The 23,696-nt window shown below is 46.9% G+C and overlaps 1 protein-coding gene across 1 annotated transcript; it reads right to left on the bottom strand.

Annotated features, from left to right (window-relative positions):
• Positions 1-5,255: 5,255 nt before the first annotated feature.
• On the bottom strand, positions 5,256-21,693 carry LOC134411564 (involucrin-like). Its single transcript, XM_063145428.1, has 5 exons — positions 21,572-21,693; positions 16,123-16,305; positions 11,246-11,366; positions 6,449-6,639; positions 5,256-5,366 (listed from the first exon to the last, which is right to left on the bottom strand). Exons 1-5 carry the CDS (start codon positions 21,587-21,589, stop codon positions 5,256-5,258), a joined length of 624 nt encoding a protein of 207 aa, XP_063001498.1. The 5' UTR covers positions 21,590-21,693.
• Between the last annotated feature and the right edge of the window lie 2,003 nt (positions 21,694-23,696).

Here is a 23,696-nt window from a genome sequence, read left to right as displayed (position 1 = left end):
GATCATAGAATCATAGAATAGTTGAGCTGGAAGGGGCCTATAAGGCCATTGAGTCCAACCCCCTAATCAATGCAGGAATCCACCTTAAATCATCCCTGACCTATGGCTGTCATATAAGAAATTACCAATTAAAGACAGAGTATGTGGATGTAATGCAGTCTCTGTCGAAGACTTAATTCATGTTTTGCTTGAATGTCCTATGTATAATGATCTTAGAAATATATACATTTCTCCTTTGCTAAAATCGCTGAAGGGCTCCTCATCACATGCTAAAGTTTGTTATTTGTTATCAGATGCAAAAAAAAAAAAAAATCTTTTAGAGTGTCAAAATGTTTAGCTAAGTCTATGCAGATACATTCTACACAACGCATGAAGGGTTTGGGTAGTGACCCCTTTTATGATGCTCAATTATTTTTATTGTAAACTGTTCTCTTTTATAACTTGTGTATAATGGCTAACTGCTTGTAACACAATAAATTGACTGACTGACCTATGGTTGTCCAGCTGCATCTTGAAGGCCTCTAGGGTGGGAGAGCCTAGGTCATTGGTTCTATTGTCATACTGCTCTAACAGTCAGGACGTTTTTCCTGATATCCAGCCAGAATTTGGCTTCCTGTCACTTGAGCCCATTATTCCGTGTCCTGCACTCTGGGAGAATCGAGAAGAGATCCTGGCCCTCCTCTGTGTGACAACCTTTCAAGTCCTTGAAGAGTGCTATCATGTCTCCCATCAGTCTTCTCTTCTCAAGGCTAAACAGGCCCAGTCCTTTCAGACTCTCCTCATAGGGCTTTGTTTGCAGACCCCTGATCATCCTCGTTGCCCTCCCCTAGACCCCTTCCAGCTTGTCTGCATCCTCCTTGAAGTGTGGTGCCCAGAACTGGACTCAGTACTCAAGGTGAGGCCTAACCAGTAACAAATAGAAGGGAATTAGTATCTCACGCAGATACATAATACCAAACACACCCACTCCTGTTCCAGCTGGACTCTCTCTGCCACCAGGGCCACCTTCCACCAAGAGTCCGGTGGGAAAGTTCTGGAGGGTTTTCATTTGCCTGTTTCTTTTATTTCCTAACATTGTTCATGTGATTATTTGTATGTTATTTGAAAGCTGCCTTGGTAGGATTTGTAGCCTGAAAGGTAGCATATTAATTAACTGTAATCAATTAATCAATGACTAAATCGTGGTCTTCAAACTGGATTCCATGCCAGCCTACATGGGGAGTGGAGGACTGGACTCTCACGGGCTCTTCATCAGCTGGGGATGAACCTTTGCCAGACCTTATCATTGAAAACGTTAACAACACACAGTCTGTGGAAAATCAGTATTCTTCAGAGGGGGAGGGCACCTCAGGACTAGCTGATCCTAGAGTCCGCTGCGGACCCTAACCCTAACCCTAAAGGAAGGTGAGAGAAGGTCAGCCCGGCTAGCTTCTTGCCAAAGGCTTCTTCAGAACCAGCCTCCTTGAAGTTAAATTGTTCTGGGAAAAGGCTTTCCCTTTTTCTTGAAAGGACAATTGTCTCGCTTAGTTTGCATAGTTTTGCCTACAGGAAAGTTCCTAGAGGTTGGACTCTCTTCAGGGGGGAAGAGAAAACAGTCCAGAAACATCAGCTGGTACAAAACAGGGCAGCCCGCCTACTAACAGGGACTGGCCGGCGAGATCACATTACGCCAGCCCTTCTACAACTTCATTGGCTGCCAGTCCAGGTCAGGGCCCGATTCAAAGTGTTGGTATTGACATTTAAAGCCCTAAACGGTTTGGGGCCAGATTATTTGAAGGAACGCCTCCTCCCATATGTACCTGCCTGGACTTTAAGATCATCCACAGGGGTCCTTCTCCGTGAGCCCCTGCCAAAGGAAGTGAGGCAGGTGGCTACTAGGAGGAGGGCTTTCTCCGCTGGGGCACCCCGGTTGTGGAATGAGCTCCCCAGAGAGGTCCGCCTGGCGCCTACACTGTACTGCTTTCGTCGCCAGCTGAAGACCTTTTTATTCTCTCAGTATTTTAACACTTAATTTTAACTTAAATTTAAATTTTACTGTTCTAACTCTGTATTTTAATCTTATATCAATTGTGCTGCGTGGTTTTTATCCTGGTTGTGCTTTTTATACTGTATTTTGTTATTTGTGTTTTTAAATTGTTGGTTGTTTTTATGCTCTTCATGGTTTTCATTTTTGTGAACCGCCCAGAGAGCTTCGGCTATTGGGCGGTATAAAAATGCAATAAATAAATAAATAAATAAATAAATAAGAGATGTTGATTGCCTGAATAAAGCTTTGTGGGTTATGTGGCAGACCTCATCACTGTCTCCCAAGCAGGCGGGAGGTTTTGAGAAACACGACAACGCCACAGAAAACAAGGCAGTTCGTAGCGTTCTGTAAAAGAAGGAAGTCCGATACCATTTGACTGGAACTCACCCAACTCGCCCTGTCCTCTCCTCTGCGCGTCCAGCTGCTCCGTCAGCCTACGGATCTCCCCGTGAGCCACCTGCAGCCTGTGTGCAGCTTCGTGCAGGTCGCGCTCGGCGCACTGGCGCAAGCCGCTTTCTCTCGCCAGCTCTTCAGCGTGAGACTAGAAGACAAACCAGAACTCGTCGCGGAACGGACATATACGCTGCTCTGCGTGAGCGCTTGGCAACTTGAGCTCACTGGTGGGGCAGGGGGCTTCCGTTCCCATCAGACGGATACAACCAGACAGGACGCAGGGCCTTGCAAACTACAGGGCCCGGAAAAGTTTCCTTTTAGTCCAACTTGCAAACAGGGGAGGGTCAAAAGTGTGGGTTTTCGTTATGGATTGTGAGAATCTGACTGGAAGGAGGCAAGCCCAGAGCAGCGACTCATACAGAGATGAAACACACAGCCTCTCCTCACTGTGGAGAACTCTGCTGAATCTTTGCATCAGGCACAACTGTGAGGCCTCACTGGAGTCTGAGTGGAGGGAGACTAAGCCAGAGCAGAGAATCATGCAGAGGTTAGACTCCCCTGCGGGGGGCGGAGGGGTACTTTGGTTTCTTAATTCATTAAATACAGATTTTGGGTGTTCAAGGGCAGCAAGGTGAGAGACAAAGCAGATCACAGACAACTTTACCAGGAAATTCTTGGTAGAGAATTCTTGTGCTTCCTATTATTTTGCAAGGCAAAACGTAGGTATGTATATTCATAGAATCATAGAATCAGCAGAGTTGGAAGGGGCCTACAAAGCCATCGAGTCCAACCCCCTGCTCAGTGCAGGAATCCACCCTAAAGCATCCCTGACAGATGGTTGTCCAGCTGCCTCTTGAAAGCCTCTAGTGTGGGAGAGCCCACAACCTCCCTAGGTAAAATTCTTTTCGACGCCAGGTAAAGACCTTATTTTCCCAGTATTTTCCCAGTAAAGACCTTATTTTCCCAGTAAAGACCTTATTTTCCCAGTATTTAAACATTTTACCATCTTTTAACCTTGCTGTTTTAAATCTGTATGTTTAATTTTTATATTGTATTTTGTATTTGTGTTTTTAGAGCGTTGGTTGTTTTTTATGCTCCTCATGATTTTAATTTTTGTGAACCGCCCAGAGAGCTTTGGCTATTGGGCGGTATAAAAATGTAATAAATAAATAAACAAACTGTATTTTAAATCTCTGCATTGCTGCTCGGTTGTTGATTTTTCTGGTTGTACTTTTCGATTGTGGTTTTAAATTTTGGTTTAAGTTTTATACTTTAAATTGCACTTGATGGTTTTAATTCTTGTGAACTGCCCAGAGAGCTTCTGCTATTGGGCGGTAGAGAAATGCAATAGATAAATAAATAAAGTATGGATATATATATTATTGGGAAGTTCTGTCTCTGCACCAAATTATCTTGGCTCAGCTCCACTTGTGCTCTCCTAGCAAAGACTTGGTGACAGATCCCAGTAGAGAAGACTAGATCAGAACACAGCATGTTTTCCACAAGGCCGGGTTACCGTGCTGTCTGAACGCAGCGCGTTTTCCTCAGGCTTGCTCGTTAGCCCTGCAAGTATGGCTTGTTAAACACCCTGAACAGCCCAACAACAAACCATGGGTTCTCAAGGCGGTTTGTTTGAGAAAAAATAAAACACACTGCACGGTTAACAAGCCACCCTGCTGAAAATGCGCTGCGTTCAGACAGCACGCTAACCCATGGTGGGTTAGCACGTTGTGTGAACCCAGCCATTTCCTGGGAAAGGAGGTGAAGTAACAACGCTGAGAAAAGGCCTCTATGTCCGAGATCTTGGAAATCCATTGACATTCGAGATAAACAATATTCAAGTAAATGGAGTAGAATATCGACTCAGAAGGCAGCTTTGTACGTTCACACGGATCTTTATCTAGCACTGGACTTTCCATCCCACTTCCCATTTCAGTTGGTACGCAAGTCATGATCCTGCCTAGAGAAAGCTTAGTTACATCTAGAGGAGACCACTATAATGCTCTGCCTTTGACAACAACTTTTAAACTTCAGCTGGGATAGAATATGGCCACGCGTGCACTTGTTGGGGCTGGACAGTCAGCTCGAATTACCACCAATTCTGTACCAGCTGAATTGGTTGCCAACGTGTTTCCAGGTCCAATTCAAAGAGGTGGTTTTGACCTTTCCATCTTAAATGGTTTGGGTCCAAGGTATCTGAAGGGCTGTCCGCTCCCGTATCAACCTGCCCGTGTATTGAGATTAGCTTCATGTAGGCCCTACGCCCTGCCCACCACTGAGATCAGTAAGGTTGGCAGACACTAGAGACGGAGCCTTCTCAGTAATGGCCCCTCGCTTTGGGGGGAAAAACCCTTGAGAAATATACCACTGGCCTCGTCTGTGGCTGCTTTACAGCTCATTTATTCTCCCTGGTTTTTAACTGAAAATATTTTACAGTATTTGCTGCTGTTAAAAAGATTTGAAATCGTATTTTATTTTAACTACCTTATTGTAAAAATTGTTTACGCTTCAGGAGTTTATAATTTGTTTGATCCTGAATTGTACTTTTTATTATTAAAAGCAGTGTTGGGAAGACCAGTTTTAAGAGACAGTTAATAAATAAATAAATAGGTTTTCCGTGACCAACCTTCAACTACAACCAGCACTGGTTCAAATACTGCAGATATTCCTTGTTTTTTGAGGTAATAGTCAAAACTTTTCTAAAATAAAAATAAAAACTTCAGCCCACTCTGTACACTGTCACCACCACATTACCCTGGATCTACCCAAGACGCAACGCTTCTGGATATCAAGCCACGCTACATAAACGGTAAAAAGATTGGACCAATTTCTTGTTCTATTTTTCTTTTTTTTTTACTTTATTCATTGTCTCTTTGGTACGCTGCATGGCTTCCCGTTGCCCTTGAAGCTCGTTTTCCAGTGTCTGGTGGATTTGATCCAATTCAACCTTGCAAAAGAAGAGAAAGACGAATGATTCAGAATGACTGCACTTGGGTTTCATGTCATGCGTTGTTCTTAACCTCTCGCTGCTGGTTTTATCTTAGGATGCACATAACGCCACTTTGAAATCATGGCGAATAACTCGTGTGAGGTATTGTGTATTATTTATTTATTAAGAATATTTATATACCGCTCCGCATTCAAAATTTCGGAGCAGTGTACAAGGCAAAATAAAATAAAAACACAAGAAAACCATGAACCATGGCTGGTCATTAAGGAATGGCTTCCTGGAACCCGATTTCAGGAGGCGCCAAAAGGAATACAAAATTGGCGCCTGTCTGATTTCCAGAGGCAGGGAATTCCATAGGAAGGGAGCCACCACACTGAAGGCTCTTCCCCTGGTGGACTCCAATCGGAGGATGGATCTAGGTGGGACCACCAGGAGCAGGCCCTCGGATGACCTCAGTGACCGGGCAGGTTGGTAAGGGAGAAGGCGCTCTCTCAGGTCCCAAGTTGTTTAGGGCTTTGTACACAAGGACAAGAACCTTAAACTTGGCCCGGTAGTGAAGAGTCAGCCAGTGCAGGTCCCTCAGCAAAGGAGTTACATGCTGGAAAGGGGCAGCTCCAAACAACAGCCGAGCTGCAGCATTTGCACTAGCTCCAGCTTCCGGAGCAGCTTCAAGGGCAGCCCTAGCGCCTTGCAATAATGTGTGGAGGGGCAGAAATGTCAGCTGATCCCATTTATGACGTGCCAAAACTTGCATGCTCAAGGTAACAGGTTTGATCAATGATATTTCCTGTGAAGGGAGATGAAATAACAGAGCTGAGAAAGGCCTCCCTGTGACCAAGACCTTGGAGATCCATTGCCATTCGAAATAAAGAATATTCAACTAGACGGTGTAGAATATTGACTCAGTAGGAGGCAGCTTTGTACATTCACACGGATCTTTACTTCCCAAGTAGGTACGTAAGTTGTGATTCTGTCTAGGGGTCGTATCGTGAATCTTTTGTCAGCCGCTTTGAAACCGTTCGGAGGTTGCAAAGCGTGATAAAAACGCCTTCTGAAAAAATAAAGAAATAATGATGTACCTGAAGCTGAGCAGCACAAAGGTTTTCCAAACAGCCGGGGGCGTCTAGCTTTTGCTCCAGCGCCTCTATTTTCTCCAGCAGAGCGCTCCGTTCAACTAGTAGATAAGCCACCTGTTCGCTGGGGCTGCTGTGAGCGATATCTAACAAGCCTTCCTGCTCCAGCATTTCTTCCACCTCCTTCCGCTGGGATTCTGGAGGTTGAGGGGGGGACAAAAAAATAAAATGCGAGTGCACGCACACTCACTCACAAACACACACACACACACAGCAGAACAAGGTTTTCCTTTTGAGAAACAGAATTACTGCGATTTCCCACAAGGCCTAAAAGAGAAAAGACACAGACCCCAACACCCGTGGCAAGAGAACGCGGCTTCCCCTCCCCTTCCCACAAAGAGTTGGAGGCAGTTTGAAAGAGGGATTGTTGCTTTTGCTGCGTTCACTCATTCCACTTCCTGTCTTGGTATTTATTTTTCACTCAATTTACATAAGAACATCAGAAGAGCCCTGATGCTGGATCTGACCGAGGGCCCATCTAGTCCAACACTCTGTTCACATAGTGGCCAACCAGCTGTCAACCAGGGACCCACAAAGCAGGATATATTTATTATTTTTATTTATTTATTTATTTAGAATATTTATATACCGCTCCCCATTGAAAAATTTTGGAGCGGTGTACAAATGAAAATGAAAATAAAAAACAGAATAAAACACAAATTTTAAAAGAAGCAAATACAGAGACTCAAGGCTGCATATTAAGGAAAGTCTTCCTGGAACAATGACGTTTTCAGGAGGCGCCAAAAGGAATACAAAGTTGGCACCTGCCTAACCTCCAGGGGCAGGGCGTTCCACAGGAGGGGGGCCACCACGCTGAAGGCTCTTCCCCTGGTGGATTCCAATCGGAGGATGGATCTAGGTGGAACCACCAGGAGCAGGCCCTCGGACCTCAGTGACCGGGCAGGTTGGTAAGGGAGAAGGCAGAGCTCTCTCAGGTATCCTGGTCCCAAGATGTTTAGGGCTTTGTACACAAGTACAAGAACCTTAAACCTGGCCCGGTAGCGAATAGGCAGTCAGTGCAGTTCCCTCAGCAGAGGAGTTACATGCTGGAAAGGGGCAGCTCCAGACAACAGCCGAGCTGCAGCATTCTGCACTAGCTCCAGCTTCCGGAGCAGCTTCAAGGGCAGCCCCACGTAGAGCGCGTTGCAGTAATCCAATCTTTAGGTTAACAATGCCTGTACCACCGTGGTCAAGCTATCCCTGTCCAGGAAAGGCTGTAGTTGGCGAACCAACCAAAGCTGGTAAAAGGCACTCCGAGCCGTGGCGGCTACTTGAGCCTCCAACGACAGAAATGGGTCTAAGAGTACCCCCAAACTACGAACCTGTTCTTTCAGAGGCAGAGCAACCCCATCCAGAACAGGCAATGAGCCTGTCTCCCGGACTCGGGAACCACTCACCCACAGGGCTTCCGTCTTGCCAGGATTCAGTCTCAGTTTATTGGCCCTCATCCAGCCCATCACTGAGTCTAGGCACTGGTCCAGGACCTGCACAGCCTCACCTGATTCAGTTGTCACAGGGAGATAGAGCTGCGTGTCATCAGCGTATTGATGGCATTTAGCTCCAAATCCCCTAATGACAGATGTGCACATGTATCAGTGCATGCATGCACATGTATGCTGGGCCCCTCTTTTCCAGCCCCTTGGGGATGTCTTGAAAAGGCTTCATCGGTTTTATTATTTGCTGCTCTCTTAGTTCCGTTCTTTTTTTGTTTCCTGCGCCGGCCACTGACTCTTGGCAAAGGATTTTAATTTCCACAAGCCATTTTGGGAGCTTACCTTGGTTGCAAAGCCGGGCACAAATATAATCAACGACAGGTAATATAAAAATATTTCAGAACTCCAACATATCAAGAAAAACTACCCCAACACTAAGCCCGTTTTGCTCAGTCTGTTTGAGCCACCGAGATTAGGGCCGTGTCGTTTTGCTGCCAAACAACCCCACCTCTCTCTCTTTCAGAAAAGCTGTTGATCCTGCCGCACGCAGCGTATCGATCCAACCACAATACATGAAGCGCAATTAAACGCGTAGCCGCAGAGGCCGGTTCTTCCTCAAGGTCAGGCAGAGCGCAAACGGAAACCCACGAGACCAAATGGTTTGGCTGCATCATCGGGAGTAAAAACAGATCTTTAACAACAACTCAATGTCTCGTGTTTTACTGACAACTCCTGAATCCCCTCGGCAGCAAAGAAGAATTTCCCCCCCAGGGCTGGTTCACACGGTCAAGCTGCCCTTCGTTCCTTGTCCAAAATGCAGTGTGAGGACTAGGACAGAGGTTTATAAAATTATAAAACGGCACAGAGAAGAGTGAAAAGATTCTCCCTCTTCCATATTTCTCAAGCTCACCCAACGAAGGTTTCAGGCCATCTCAACAAATGCCTCTTAAAAAGGGTAGTCAAAGTCACGGAGGGGAGATCTAACCACCCTGTTTGTAAGAGCAGCTCGACGGAACCTATAGCTCCGAATGACAGGTGCCAGAAAGCGGGCAGAGACGTCGGGGGCTGCCTGCTGCCTTCCAGCACTGCTTGGGAGCTTCCCAGAAGCATCTGCTTTGCCACTTTGGCCAACAAGGATGCTGGACTAGATGGACCCTTGGCCTCATCTAGCAGGGCTCTTCTGACATTTCCAGGGAGCAGGACTCCTGCCGCAATGCCGGCTTTGCACTCCAAACCCACCTCTGGAGGATTTGGCCCACAGGTCATGATTCGGACAGAGTGTGTCTCGTGACAACGGGCTGGGGGTAAAACAAGCCGGTGGCAACGGGTGGGCAACCCCTGTGAGAAAACGACCTTCGCTTTCCAAAGAGCCCTGCCACCGAGGCATGGAGCGGGAAACCAATTAAAAGCTAATTGCTGTGGGGAGGAAGAGAGAAGAGGCAGAAGAGGAGAGAGAAAGAAACGGGAGAAGGGAACAGAAGAAGAGGAGCGGAGGGAACAGAGAGAATGGGATGGATGGGTGGGGACATGAAATGTGTGTGAGAGAGAGAGAGAGAAAGAAGGAAGGCTGGAAGGGGAGGGGTTCTAATCGAGCCCACTGCTGTTCTGCAGCCCACAACAGTTTTCCCAGGACTGAACGTGGCTCTCAAAGGAAAAGATGACACTCCCCACCACGGGTTAAGAGGTACAGGCAACACAGGTGTATTTTTTTCTGCAGTCTCACATTTGGGCTATTCTATCTATGCCGTTCCTGCTGGATCCCAGTCTCCTCTCTGCATTGGCAGCTAGCAGCAGGGGAACTGGCATAGCCCCCGCAGAGCTTGGGGGCACAGCTGCCTCTCCCCCAAATCCCCCCATCCGGAACTGCCTCAGCAACCGGAGCAGCCCAGTAGACCATCTGCGGCCCCATGGCTCTCTCTCCAGGTCCCCGCACAGCCTTGGATGAATTATTCCCTCTCATACCCCAACCCCTGGGGACCAACCAACGAAAAGACTGTACACAATACCATTAAAAGTGCATTATAAACTGTGAACAGCAGCAATGCGGAAATACAGAGATGCTAATCTAGCACATACAGACACACAAATACCTTGTTTCCTAAAAGACGTCCCACAACGCTCTCAAAGGAGGCATTTGGGCATTCGCCACCGTGACCGACCTCCAAGTAATAGTGTCACCTCCTAACGCATCCACACACACCTGAGATTTGAAATCTTCTGAGGAAGCATTGCTCCAATTACCGTTGTCTTTGGAGGTAAGGGTTAGGGTGGCAAAGAGCAGGGCCTTTCTTGTTGTGGCCCCCTTCTTAATGGAACACTCTACCAAAAGAGGCTCATTTGGCCAGTGCCTTGAGCACTGTTAAAACCCACCCGTTGGGGAAGGCTTGATTGGACCATTACTGTTGCAGTTGCTGCTATTCCAAGTGCTACCGCTCTTTGGGTTATCTGCCATTTTCACCTGGGCTCATGACGCTGAATTGTACACACTTCAATGTGCTGCATGCGAGCAGCCATGAGAAACTTTTGGCGGACTGGTAGAACAACATTTCAAGAATGGCTAAAAAATGGCTAAAAATAAAGCCATGAAGATGGCCTGGCTAACTTGGATTGGGACACTGGGGATGGAGGCTGAGCTGTGACGATGTAAGAGAAGGAAGGCCGGCATTCCATTTTGAAGTCAAATCAAGTCCTCTGTCTGCACAATGGCAACGGTCACAGGGGGCGGAGGAGAGGAATGGGGGCTTCCTGTACAAATTGTTTTATATTTATTTATTTATTTATTTATTTATTACACTTATATACCACCCCCATAGCCAGAGCTCTCTGGGCGGTTTACAGAAATTCTAAAATTGAGATAAAAGCAAGTATACAAAATTTAAAATTTTAAAACACAGGACATACACACATAAAGCATTAAAAACTGTTAAAAAAAAACTAAACATGTGGGTGATTAGGATGTGCCGCCATATGCCTGGGCAAAGAGGAAAGTCTTAACCTGGCGCCGGAAAGATAGCAGCGTTGGTGCCAGGCGAGCCTCATCAGGGAGATTGTTCCATAGTCTGGGGGCTACCACCAAAAAGGCCCTGTCCCTCGTTGCCACACTCCGAGCCTCTCTTAGAGTAGGCACCCGGAGGAGGACCTTAGATGTCGAATGTAGTGACCGGGTATATTCATGTCGGGAGAGGCGTTCCATCAGGTATTGTGGTCCCAAGCCTCCTTTGGGAGGCTGGCCTCATCCTGACATCCTGAGGTCCCCAATTCCAAGACACTCATCACAGTGAGGAGAGGGGGAGGAAGGGAGAGAGATTACCGTGCTCCAACTGCAGTTGTGTGAACTCCATCCTGAGCTGCTCATTTTCTCTCTCATATTCCGTCGCCAGAACATCCCGCGCCTCCGTCAAGGTCCGGACGTGGCCCACGTAATTTTCCACCTGAAAGGAGAAGGACAGTCTAAGCTCACAATACCCAGCCCTTCAGGACACAGGAAGGAAGAGGGCCTTCATGGTGGTGGCCCCCTCAATTAGGTCAGCCTGGTGCCCAGACTTTCCTCTACTCCCAGGCACTTGGGAGCATATGATAGGTTTTTAATCAGGTCATGGGATATTGTTTGGAAAAGTCTCTGTGTGTGTGTGTGTGTGTGTGAATGTGCTTCTGCTCTGCCAAGATCTCTTCTCGATCCTCCCAGAGTGCAGGACATGGAATAACAGGCTCAAGTTAAAGGGAGCCAGATTCCAGCTGGACATCAGGAAGAACTTCCTGACTATTAGAGAAGTACGGCAATGGAACCAGTTACCTAGGGAGGGTGTGGGCTCTCCCACACTAGAGGCCTTCAAGAGGCAGCTGGACAAGCATCTGTCGGGGATGCTTTAGGGTGGATTCCTGCATTGAGCAGGGGGTTGGACTCGATGGCCTTGCAGGCCCCTTCCAACTCTGCTATTCTATGATTCTATGATTCTATGTTTGTAGCTAAACTGTTTTTTTTAATATTTGGCATATGCTGTATTTTTAAGGTTTTCATCTTTGTAAACCCGCACAAAGAGCTCGAATAAATGAAATAAATGTAGTAAATGAAATGAAATTATCCTTTCAGCTGCCTTCCCCAGTCCGGTACTGGCCAGATGCATTGGACTGCCGCACCCAGCATCCCCAGCCAAAGCATCTAGAGGGCACGGGGTTGGGGGAGGCTGCCTTCCAGCAACCCCATAAGGTTCTGACGTCAGTACGAATCTCCACCATACTGCACAGCGTCAGGTAAAATCGGGAGATGGGGGACAGCAAGAAAACCGAGAAACGGATGGCGGCTTCTCTGAAAGGTCTTTCAACTCCGCTTGAGTGCTGGCAGATGGCACTATTGCTCTTTGCTGCAACGACTCTCCTGCCTAAACCAAAGGGAGTCTGTGCACAGTTGCCCCCATCCGCTCAAGGGTTCGTCCACCTGGGGAATCTTCACATGCTGAGAAATCTCTGTAACCAGCAATTTGCACCCCAAGATGGGGCCCAAATCAGAACAGGGTTGTGTTTATTTCCTTTTACGCCAGCAACAAATACTAACTCATACAGAAGAGACTCTCCAGGAATTTGGAAGAGCTGGGTTTTAGTTGAGCCACAAATGGAAAATATTCTTCGCTTTGCCAACCAGAACTTTTCAACTGAGGGGATGTTTCGTGTGGTGCCAGCCAAGTTATTTACTGGATCTCCTCCGGACACAATGCTAGTTTTGGGGGTTCAGAAGCCCCCCCTTTTCCAGGTTTTTCAACTGCAACCGTCCAGGCATGCAAGGTGACCATACCGGTCGCCCCACCGGCTTCCCATGCTGTACAAGGAGCCATTCCAAAGCAAAAGGCTACTGAACTATTCCTAAAAGTCATTTCACATTCCGGGCCCTACGGGGAGCGTGGAAAATTGCCCTCTTGTATGCAGGAGGCAAATGGGAAACAGGATACTGAGCCCAATGGACCTTTCTGTCTTATCCAGCAGGACTGCTCTTACGTCCTTAAAGTCCCAGAAGTCTATTTTGGTCTTGTCCCTTCCATTACCCAAATGACAAACGAAAGGTACCCGGACGCTCTCTTCGTGCCTCCTTTGTTCAAAGCAGGACGGGGCCTGTTCCTGCTCACAGCGGGGTTGGGGGGGGGCGGTCTTCACAGGGCTTGATGTGGGCATCGGCTTTACTATGTGGAAAGGAAACTTTTGGGTTCCTGAGCCATATGTGAAAGATGTAGCTGTCGCCTCTTCAAGACGCGGACAGTCGAGACAGGAAATCAATCATTTGCGTCAGATACAAGAAAACCTTCACCCCTGCTGTCTCTTATTGTCTTCGCTCCTCACTTTGAGGGCTGCAGGGAAACAACCCACCCAGAATTATTCCTACAACCAGCCGTATCGAAACAAATGGGGCTTGCCCAGAAAACACAGTGAATCCCCTTCCACCGGAAAACTCCCCGTGGGCTGCGCTGCTTTTTCTATTGACAGCATACCAAGTACCTGCGACAACCGGAGGCAAATTGCAACACAAAAACCCCAAAGGAGAAACAAGTGGCCATGGGAAAAACGGACTCTCCCTGCTCCAAGATAAGCAGGAAATAAAATGGAACAAAAAGATAAAGCCATGTTTACGCGTCTCTTTTTAGGAGGCCTCCAACCTGGTGCCCTCCACATGTCTTGGACTACAGGTTCCATCACCCTCAGCCAGCACAGCCCACGGAGGGTACCAGTTTGGGGGAAGACTGCCCTAAAAGATGACAGGGATAAGCAAAAATTCCCAATCCATATAGTGTAATATCTTTATTAAGCCAACTCAAATATCACAAACAAACAAATAAATAATAAACTACAACATCCAGAGAGCCCTTCTCCCCCTCTGACCCCTTTCTACTCATCCCCTACGCCAGCCTTCCTCAACCTGGGGCGCTCAAAAAGCATCCCCGACAGATGCTTGTCCAGCTGCCTCTTGAAGGCCTCTAGTGTGGGAGAGCCCACAACCTCACCAGGCAACTGATTCCATTGTCATACTGCTCTAACAGTGAAGAAGTTTTTCCTGATCATAGAATCATAGAATAGAATCATAGAATAGCAGAGTTGGAAGGGGCCTACAAGGCCATCGAGTCCAACCCCCTGCTCAACGCAGGAATCCACCCTAAAGCATCCCCGACAGATGCTTGTCCAGCTGCCTCTTGAAGGCCTCTAGTGTGGGAGAGCCCACAACCTCACCAGGCAACTGATTCCATTGTCATACTGCTCTAACAGTGAAGAAGTTTTTCCTGATCATAGAATCATAGAATAGAATCATAGAATAGCAGAGTTGGAAGGGGCCTACAAGGCCATCGAGTCCAACCCCCTGCTCAACGCAGGAATCCACCCTAAAGCATCCCCGACAGATGCTTGTCCAGCTGCCTCTTGAAGGCCTCTAGTGTGGGAGAGCCCACAACCTCCCTAGGTAACTGATGTCCAGCTGGAATCTGCCTTCCTGTCACTTGAGCCCATTACTCCGTGTCCTGCACTCAGGGATGATTGAGAAGAGATCCTGGCCCTCCTCTGTGTGACAACCTTTCAAGTACTTGAAGAGTGCTCTCATATCTCCCCTCAGTCTTCTCTTCTCCAGGCTAAACATGCCCAGTTCTTTCAGTCTCTCTTCATAGGGCTTTGTTTCCAGACCCCTGATCATCCTAGTTGCCCTCCTCTGAACACGCTCCAGCTTGTCTGCATCCTTCTTGAATTGTGGAACCCAGAACTGGACGCAATACTCTAGATGAGGCCTAACCAGGGCCGAATAGAGTACCTCATGTGATTTGGAAGCTCTACTTCTATTAATGTAGCCCAAAATAGCATTTGCCTTTCTTGCAGCCATATCACACTGTTGGCTCATATTCAGCTTGTGATCTACTACAGTTCCAAGATCCTTCATGCAATTTTCATGAGCTCCTCTGTGGTGAGGGGACCGAAAGGTAAAAAAGCCAGAAAAAAGCAGGACTACTAACAACTTGTCTAACCAAAAAAACTGGGGATCTCAAAAGCTTGCACATTTTTGGGTGATCTTTTGAGTCGGCCTAATAAAAATATTATGCTATAGGGATTTGGGAAATGCTCATCCACAGCATGACCCCAGATGGTACTTTAACGAAAGATAGAGCATATCGCATGAACAAGCCCAGCCTTATATACCTCACTGCCAACATTTCAACCCATTTCCCCAGCATTCTGTCACTCCAGTACAAAATGGGGGAAGGGGCATTTGCAGCCCTCCTGATGTTTTAGGTTACAACTCAAACCAAAACATCTGGCCCACCCCCTGAATTACGGAAGGCAAGGTAGCCACCCTCTGATTCCCCCAAAATCACTCCCGCCTCAAAACCTTCTGAAAACAGTTACCTAAGGGAGATGTCATAGAAGGTAAACGGGATGGGACCATTCCTTTCCCCACATACGGAATTCACTCGCCCTCTAGGGCAGCCATGTCAGATTAAGAACACTGTCAAATAAGTCTTGCATGCCCACTAACTGTGGTCTGGCATCCCACATTCATAAAAACAGTTGTACAACTTAATGTTCTATGCACGCATCTAAAGACAGGGCTAGGCATATTTAGCAACTGACGGAAAAGTCCTGGGCACCACTGCAAAATGGCTGCCATGGGAGGTGCAGCAACCCAGAAGACTTAATATAAGGCAGAGCTGGGGGTGTCTGAGCTAAACAACCCCTTTGAACCCACAGTTTTCAGCACCGACAAAAACCTATTTCACAGCACACTCAGGCCTTAGCTAGACCTTAGGGTTATCCCGGGATTGTCCCGGGGTCATCCCTGTTCATGTAAATGACACACAGGATATCCCGGGAGCAGGCAGGGGCGATCCCGGGATAAACCTTAGGTCTAGCTAAGGGCCCAGTTGCCAGTAAGAAAATGCGTTTGTTTTTAAAAGGGGGGGAAGGGAAAGGCAATTTGGTGGATGCCAAGAAAGGCATGTCTGGAGGCTCATTGGTGCCACAGGCCCCTCACTGCCTACTCCTGAGCTAAATTGTAGTTGTCCTCTATTTCAAGAGAGTTTTTTCACCGCTGTTGACTTCTGTCCTGAAAAAACTGCCCACCCCCTGTTTAGAATAACTCGAAGGGCAGTGATACTAAAAGCAGCCACTTTGGGAAAACCCTTTAGAAGCCTATGGGATTACTCCAGGGTAAGTTTCGCTCCTAACCTCTCTCATTTCTTCCGCTTGCTGTTGCCTGAGTTTCTCTAACTCGCTGGCAGCCGAACGTAAATCCTCTTGACCGCGCAGGAACAAGCTCCACACATAACAGAGCTGGTCGTCCACGGGAGCTGTCGGGTCCACCCCTCCTTCCTTGAGCTGCTGCCTTATGTCTTCTACATGCACTTGCTCCTGTCGAAAGGAAGAAGAAAAGGGCTCAGCATGGCTGGCTGGGGATGCTGGGAGTTGCAGGCCTTCTGTAAACGAGCCATTTATAGCACGCTCGTGACGGGCCATTCAAAGAAGTTCGCAGGTCGATTTCATGACGTCGCCAACAACCAGGCTGTCTCCAGCCATGTGTCGTCCCCCACACCCCCATAATCCTGTGTTTTTATAACACAGAGATAATCCAGCATCTATTTATGACGGGATTTATTCCGCCAGTGAATGGTGCTATTTCATTGCAGCCTAATCTTTTCAATGGCATTCCCTTCTCAATTCAAAATCACGTGGGCACTGTCTGAAGGAGCCCATTTTGAACACAAAAAGATCTGAGACCTGGTACAGATGTGGGAGAACCTCATAGTCCCAACACATCTGGAGGGTGCTAGGTTAGAGAAGGTTAATAAAAATAATAAATTTATTTGTTACCCGCCTCTCCTTCCGGATCGAGGCAGGCACAACACAAATGCAACATCATACGACTAATTAAAACATTTAAAACCAATGCATCACTAAAAGCAGCACATTAAAATTCAAGTGGGTAGGCCTGCCAGAAGAGATCAGTCTTTATGGCTTTCTTAAATTAACAATCTAAAGAACTGTGCATGTTATGCTGACAACCACTCATCCATTTCAATAGAATTCAACTTTTCCCACTAAGGTTGTTGGGCCATTTTCAGTTTCATTGTCACTTCTTTTTATTTCCATTTCACACTGAGACAAAGTTGCATTTCAGTGACATATATGTATTCTCTCATATACTTGGCAGGGGAAATTACCTGAAAAATATTAATTACAGCTTTGAAAACGCCAGACTTGTCTAATTTTGTTTCTGCAACTGGCATCCCTTCATTGTTACTAATAAACTTATGGAACGGAAAAATTTCCACGGAAAAATAAGACTCTGGGAAATTATCTGTGGCTACTTTCCTGCCCTACACCTCTCATTCTCTCTTACTGTCAACAATGTCACGCTTACTCCGGTCAAGGAAGCTCGTAGTCTTGGCTTTATATTTGACTCCTCGCTCTCCTTTACTCCTTACATCGAGGCAGTAGCTAAATCCTGTCGTTTCTTCCTGTATAATATTGCCAGGATTCGACCATTTTTGTCTGTCTCTTCTGCCAAGACTCTCGTTCACGCACTGGTTATCTCTCGGTTGGACTACTGCAACCTTCTTCTCTCTGGCCTTCCCTCGTCTCACATCAGTCCGCTGGTCTCTGTCCACCACTCTGCCGCTAAGATCATCTTCTTGGCCCGCCGCTCTGACCATGTCACTCCACTTCTGAAATCTCTTCATTGGCTTCCAATTCACTCCAGAATCCAATATAAACTTCTCCTGCTGACCTTCAAAGCTCTTCACGGTCTAGCTCCTGCCTATCTCTCCTCTCTCATCTCACACTATTGCCCCGCTCGTGCTCTCCGCTCCTCTGATGCCATGCTTCTCGCCTGCCCTAGGACCTCCACTTCCCTTACTCGGCTTCGTCCTTTTTCTTCTGCTGCCCCTTATACCTGGAACGCTCTTCCAGAACACTTGAGAACTACAAACTCAATCACTGCTTTTAAAACTCAGCTAAAAACTTTTCTTTTCCCTATAGCCTTCAAATATTGAGTTTGTTCTGACTCTATACCGTTAGCTTCTCCCTACCCGGTGCCTGTTTACACTTCCCTGTGCCTGTTCACATTCTCCTTCCCTCTTTATTGTTTACTACAACTTATTAGATTGTAAGCCTATGCGGCAGGGTCTTGCTATTTACTGTGTTATCTGTACAGCACCATGTACATTGATGGTGCTATATAAATAAATAAATAATAATAATAATAATTATCTTGATGGTATATTCTGATTGTAAATATTGTTGTAGCCCATCTTGGGTGCTCAAGGCAGGCTACAAGTTTGATCATTCAAGCCAGTTTCATCTCAGAAACTTTTGGAAGGCAGATGGCTGCACGTTCTAGTATTATGGGAGGGGAAGGAATGTTTTCAGTTGGCAGAAGACAGAGGCATGAGAAAGCCAAGGTGAACACAAGAGAGGCAGCATCTGGGGGCTCCTCTACACCAAGCAGATATTCCACTATGAACGTGATATATAAAAACCAGGAGCCACACTATTGCTTTGAAGCTGTACTAAAGTGCACTGATGACTGTTGGGACCCATGACACATACCATATACCACTTTCATAGTATTATATCCTGCTTGGTGTAGATGTGTCCTGGTCCCCAACAGTTGTCAGTGCACTTCATTACCACCATAAAGCAGTAGTGTGGCTCTTGCCTTTTATATACCACTTTCATAGTGGAATATCCTGCTTGGTGTAGATGAGCCCTGAGATTAGAATACTGTGTTATCTCCAGTATTCGGGGCAGTAAGCCTATGTGCACCAGTTGCTGGGGAACATGGGTGGGAGGATTCTGTTGCACCATGTCCTGCTTTGTTGGTCCCTGGTTGATAATAATAATAATAATAATAATAATAATAATAATAATAATAATATTTCTTACCCGCCTCTCCCTTTGGATCGAGGCGGGGAACAACATTAGAACAGGAATCAATACATCTTAAAAAATCATGATAGCTGGATGGCCACTGTGTGAACAGACAGCTGGACTAAATGGTCTGATCAAGGCTCTTCTTATGTTCTTAAGACTTGGGTTCAAGTTTGTGACAAGGCAGGCAACTGCTGGCTACAATGCTCTCCCTTCCTCTGCTGCTTTTGGAAATAGGATGCTATATTAGCGAGATTGCTGGGATGATCTCACGGGGCTCTCATAGAACAGCTGAATTTTTAAGATGCCTTTTTAAATGGTGTGCTGCTTTTAACGATGCACTGGTTTTAAACGTTTGAATTAGTTGTATGTATTTTATGGTGTTTTTATTTGTGTTGTACCCCGTCTCGATCCAGAGGGAGAGGTGGGTAACAAATAAATATATTATTATTATTATTACCTAATAATAAATCAAGAGCATGAAAGAAAGCATGGATGGAATCCACACAGCCTTCCTCAACCTGGGGTGCTTCAGATGTGTTGGACTACAACTCCCAGAATGCCCCAGCCAGCTGGCTGGGGCATTCTGGGAGATGCAGTCCAACACATCTGGAGTGCCCCAGGTTGAGGAAGGCTGGAGAACATATGTTTATGGAACACCTAAAGTAAAGTAAAGCACAAGCTTTATTCCTGCTTTATAAAGGAGTAAAAATACAATTTCTAAAAACACAAAGGAGCATGCGTGATTGTGCGTTATCTTGTGTATAATAGTCAGGAAAAAACAGACAGTTGTACTTGGGTGGAAATTTGATCAAAAAGCTTGAAGAGCTTCAACGTAGGAAATCGAGACCTTCCTTAAATTTAGGATTGTTTGCTTGCTGCGTAAGCTTATACGCACAGTCTCCCAAATTTTATCAGCTCACTGCTCTTTCGTTGGTTGCTTTGCAGCTGTATGCCATTACTAAAGAAGGTCTTTCCACAAGCACCCAGGTTCAAAAAAGAGGAATATATGTCCTCATGGCTCTGGGTTCAGAGGCATCAGGATGCCTATGTGCACCAGCTGCTGGGGAACATGGGTGTTGTTGCACTTTTGGGTTTCCCATGTGGGCAGTTACTACATGGGCCCTTGGTCTGATCCAGCAGGGCTCTTCTTGTGTTCTTTAGCTAGGGTGACCCTATGAAAAGGAGGACCGGGCTCCTGTATCTTTAACAGTTGCATTGAAAAGGGAATTTCAGCAGGTGTCATTTGCATATATGGAGAACCTTTTGAAATTTCCTCTTCATCACAACAGTTAAAGCTGCAGGTGCCCTGCCCTCTTTTAAATCTTGTCACTCTAGTATAGCTCCTGCACCTTTAACTGTTGTGATGAAGAGGGAATTCCACCAGGTTCTCCATATATACAAATGACACCTGCTGAAATTCCCTTTTCTATGCAACTGTTATTATTATTATTATTATTTATTTATATAGCACCATCAATGTACATGGTGCTGTACAGAGTAAAACAGGAAATAGCAAGGCCCTGCCGCATAGGCTTACAATCTAATAAAATCAAAGTAAAACAATAAGGAGGGGAAGAGAATGCCAACAGGCACAGGGTAGGGTAAACAGGCACTGGGTAGGGTAAAACTAACAGTAAAGATACAGGAGCCCTGTCCTCCTTTTCATAGGGTCACCCTAGATAAAGCATCCATATTTAAGGCGCAATCTTATGCAGGTTTAGGGTGACCATTTGAAAAGGAGGACAGGGCTCCTGTATCTTTAACAGTTGCATAGAAAAGGGAATTTCAGCAGGTGTCATTTGTATATATGGAGAACCTGGTGAAATTCCCTCTTCATCACAACAGTTAAAGCTGCATGAGCTATACTAGAGTGACCAGATTTAAAAGAGGGCAGCTTTAACAGGTGTGATAAAGAGGGAATTCCACCAGGTTCTCCATATATACAAATGACACCTGCTGAAATTCCCTTTTCTATGCAACTGTTAAAGATACAGGAGCCCTGTCCTCCTTTTCATAGGGTCACCCTAGATAAAGCGTCCATATTTAAGGCGCAATCTTATGCAGGTTTAGGGTGACCATATGAAAAGGAGGACGGTGCTCCTGTACCTTAAGAGTTGCATAGAAAAGGGAATTTCAGCAGGTGTCATTTGTATATATGGGGAACCTGGTGAAATTCCCTCTTCATCACCACAGTTAAAGCTGCAGGAGCTATACTAGAGTGACCAGATACAAAAGAGGGCAGGGCTCCTGCAGCTTTAACTGTTGTGATGAAGAGGGAATTTCACCAGGTTCCCCACATATACAAATGACACCTGCTGAAATTCCCTTTTCAATACAACTGTTACAGATACAGGAGCCCGGTCCTCCTTTCCATAGGGTCACCCTACTTTAGCACCTAACGAGAAGAAGTCCCTGCCAGGAAGCAGCAACCATCATTGCCAAACTCCTGCGCTGCTGAAGCAGCCTCCGCCGAAGTTGAAAGCGTGAGCCGCTTAGAGGCAACAGAGCAGAGCTTCCATGGGCAGAAGCAGCCTACCTGGCAAGAGCAGCAGCCGCTACGGGGCAAGCACACGGCCCGGTGCGGCACCGACAAGGCTCTCGGGCCTCACTGCCGCCTTCCTCAATGGGGTTCGGTTTGGCCCCCCCGTTTCTGGGGAGAGGTCTCTCCCGAAACCCCTCCTTCGCCCTCCCCGTGCAGTGGGGGGACGGGGACGCAGCCGCCTCCGTCCCCGCGCCACGTACTTACCGGCCGGGCTCCCTCCATGCGGGCTCGGCGGCGCGAGGTGGGGAGGGGATTACGCGAGCCCGAGGAAAGGCCGCGGAAACCATGGCAACGCGGCCTACCCGCTAGGCCCAGCCTAGGCCGCAGCGGCGGGAGAGTTCCCCCCCCCCAGCAACGGAGCCATAGCAACGAGGCCACGCCCACCGCGCGCTTACTCGGGAGTAAGTTTCCAGGGCGGGCTTGCTTCCCCTAGCAAGCAGGGAGAGGGGGGCAGCAATGCGCCGCGATCCCAAAGCGCCGTGGAGAGTCTCGCTGCCAGCAAAAGTAGGGTGACCCTGTGAAAAGGAGGACAGGGCTCCTGTGTCTTTAACAGTTGCATTGAAAAGGGGATTTCTGCAGGTGTCGTTTGTATATATGGAGAACCTGGTGGAATTCCCTCTTCATCACACCTGTTAAAGCTGCCCTCTTTTAAATTGGGTCACTCTAGTATAGCTCCTGCAGCTTTAACTGTTGTGAAGAAGAGAGAATTTCAGCAGGTGTTATTTGTATGCACGCAGCACCTGGTGAAATGCCCTCTTCCTCACACCAGTTAAAGCTGCAGGTGCCCTGCCCTCTTTTAAATCTGGTCACTGTAGTATAGCTCCTGCAGCTTTATCTGTTGTGAAGAAGAGGGGATTTCAGTAGGCGTTATTTGTATGCACGCAGCACCTGGTGAAATGCCCTCTTCCTCACACCAGTTAAAGCTGCAGGTGCTCTGCCCTCTTTTAAATTGGGTCACTCTAGTATAGCTCCTGCAGCTTTAACTGTTGTGAAGAAGAGGGGATTTCAGCAGGTGTTATTTGTATGCACGCAGCACCTGGTGAAATGCCCTCTTCCTCACACCAGTTAAAGCTGCAGGTGCCCTGCCCTCTTTTAAATCTGGTCACTGTAGTATAGCTCCTGCAGCTTTATCTGTTGTGAAGAAGAGGGGATTTCAGCAGGTGTTATTTGTATGCATGCAGCACCTGGTGAAATGCCCTCTTCCTCACACCAGTTAAAGCTGCAGGTGCCCTGCCCTCTTTTAAATCTGGTCACTGTAGTATAGCTCCTGCAGCTTTATCTGTTGTGAAGAAGAGGGAATTTCAGCAGGTGTTATTTGTATGCACGCAGCACCTGGTGAAATGCCCTCTTCCTCACACCAGTTAAAGCTGCCCTCTTTTAAATCTGGTCACTCTAGTATAGCTCCTGCAGCTTTAACTGTTGTAATGAGGGAATTTCCCCAGGTTCTCCATATATACAAATGACACCTGCTGAAATTCCCTTTTCTATGCAACTGTCCTCCTTTTCATAGGGTCACCCTAGTGGGGCTTGCTTCCAAGTAAGTGCCAACAGGATGGTGGCCACGTGGCACAACCCTTTGCAGGGCAGGATCTACACGACTGCTTTAAAACAGTTTATAACAGCAGTGACAAATGATGGGGCCCAGGACATGCTCCATGTAGTTTTCAAACCGTTTTCAAAGTGTTATATCTTGTTTGGTGTGGATCTGGCCCCGGGCTTGTTAGGGAGTAAATCCGAATTGGTAGCAGCCAGACCTGCATCCAAGGCATCGTGCACAAGATTGCAGTGCCCTGGAAAGTGTGGCTGTGTTCGCACAACACACTAAACAACAGGCGGGGTGGAGAATAGGAAGAGACTAGGAAACAACCATTGATTAGGGTGTTATCTGAACTCAGCCTGTGTGTTTATTCAGGAATAAGCACGGTATGCATTGAAGCTTACTCCCAAGTAAACAGGCAGGGAATCGAAGTGGTGCTTACTGAGAAGGGGGGAAAGTCCAGAATTAACTGGGATTGCCCATGTGTGCATAGGGCTGAAGGTTTACAGAATGATATAGTCATACCTGTACCTATTTACTATGCGTGTTTGCGGGGTGGGGGTCCTGTAACCCAGCAGAGCTGGCTGGGTCATGGCTAGAGTTGTAGGACTATTTTTCTGTCTAAACATGCATAGGATTCCATCCTGGGGGAAAATATGCCCTTGCCCTATCAAGTCTCAGAGCAGCTGTAAACCTTCTCTCACTAGAAACATACAACCATTAATTCAACTTGTTTAAATGTGCTCCAAAGAATTACTGGGATTTAGTCCCCTAGAACACAGAAATTGCAGC

The sequence above is a fragment of the Elgaria multicarinata genome, chromosome 20 (genome assembly GCF_023053635.1).
Source record: "Elgaria multicarinata webbii isolate HBS135686 ecotype San Diego chromosome 20, rElgMul1.1.pri, whole genome shotgun sequence".
Taxonomy (NCBI): Eukaryota; Metazoa; Chordata; class Lepidosauria; order Squamata; family Anguidae; genus Elgaria; species Elgaria multicarinata.
The sequence above is the reverse complement of the archived record's forward strand: the minus strand, read 5'-3'. Positions and strand labels throughout refer to the sequence as shown.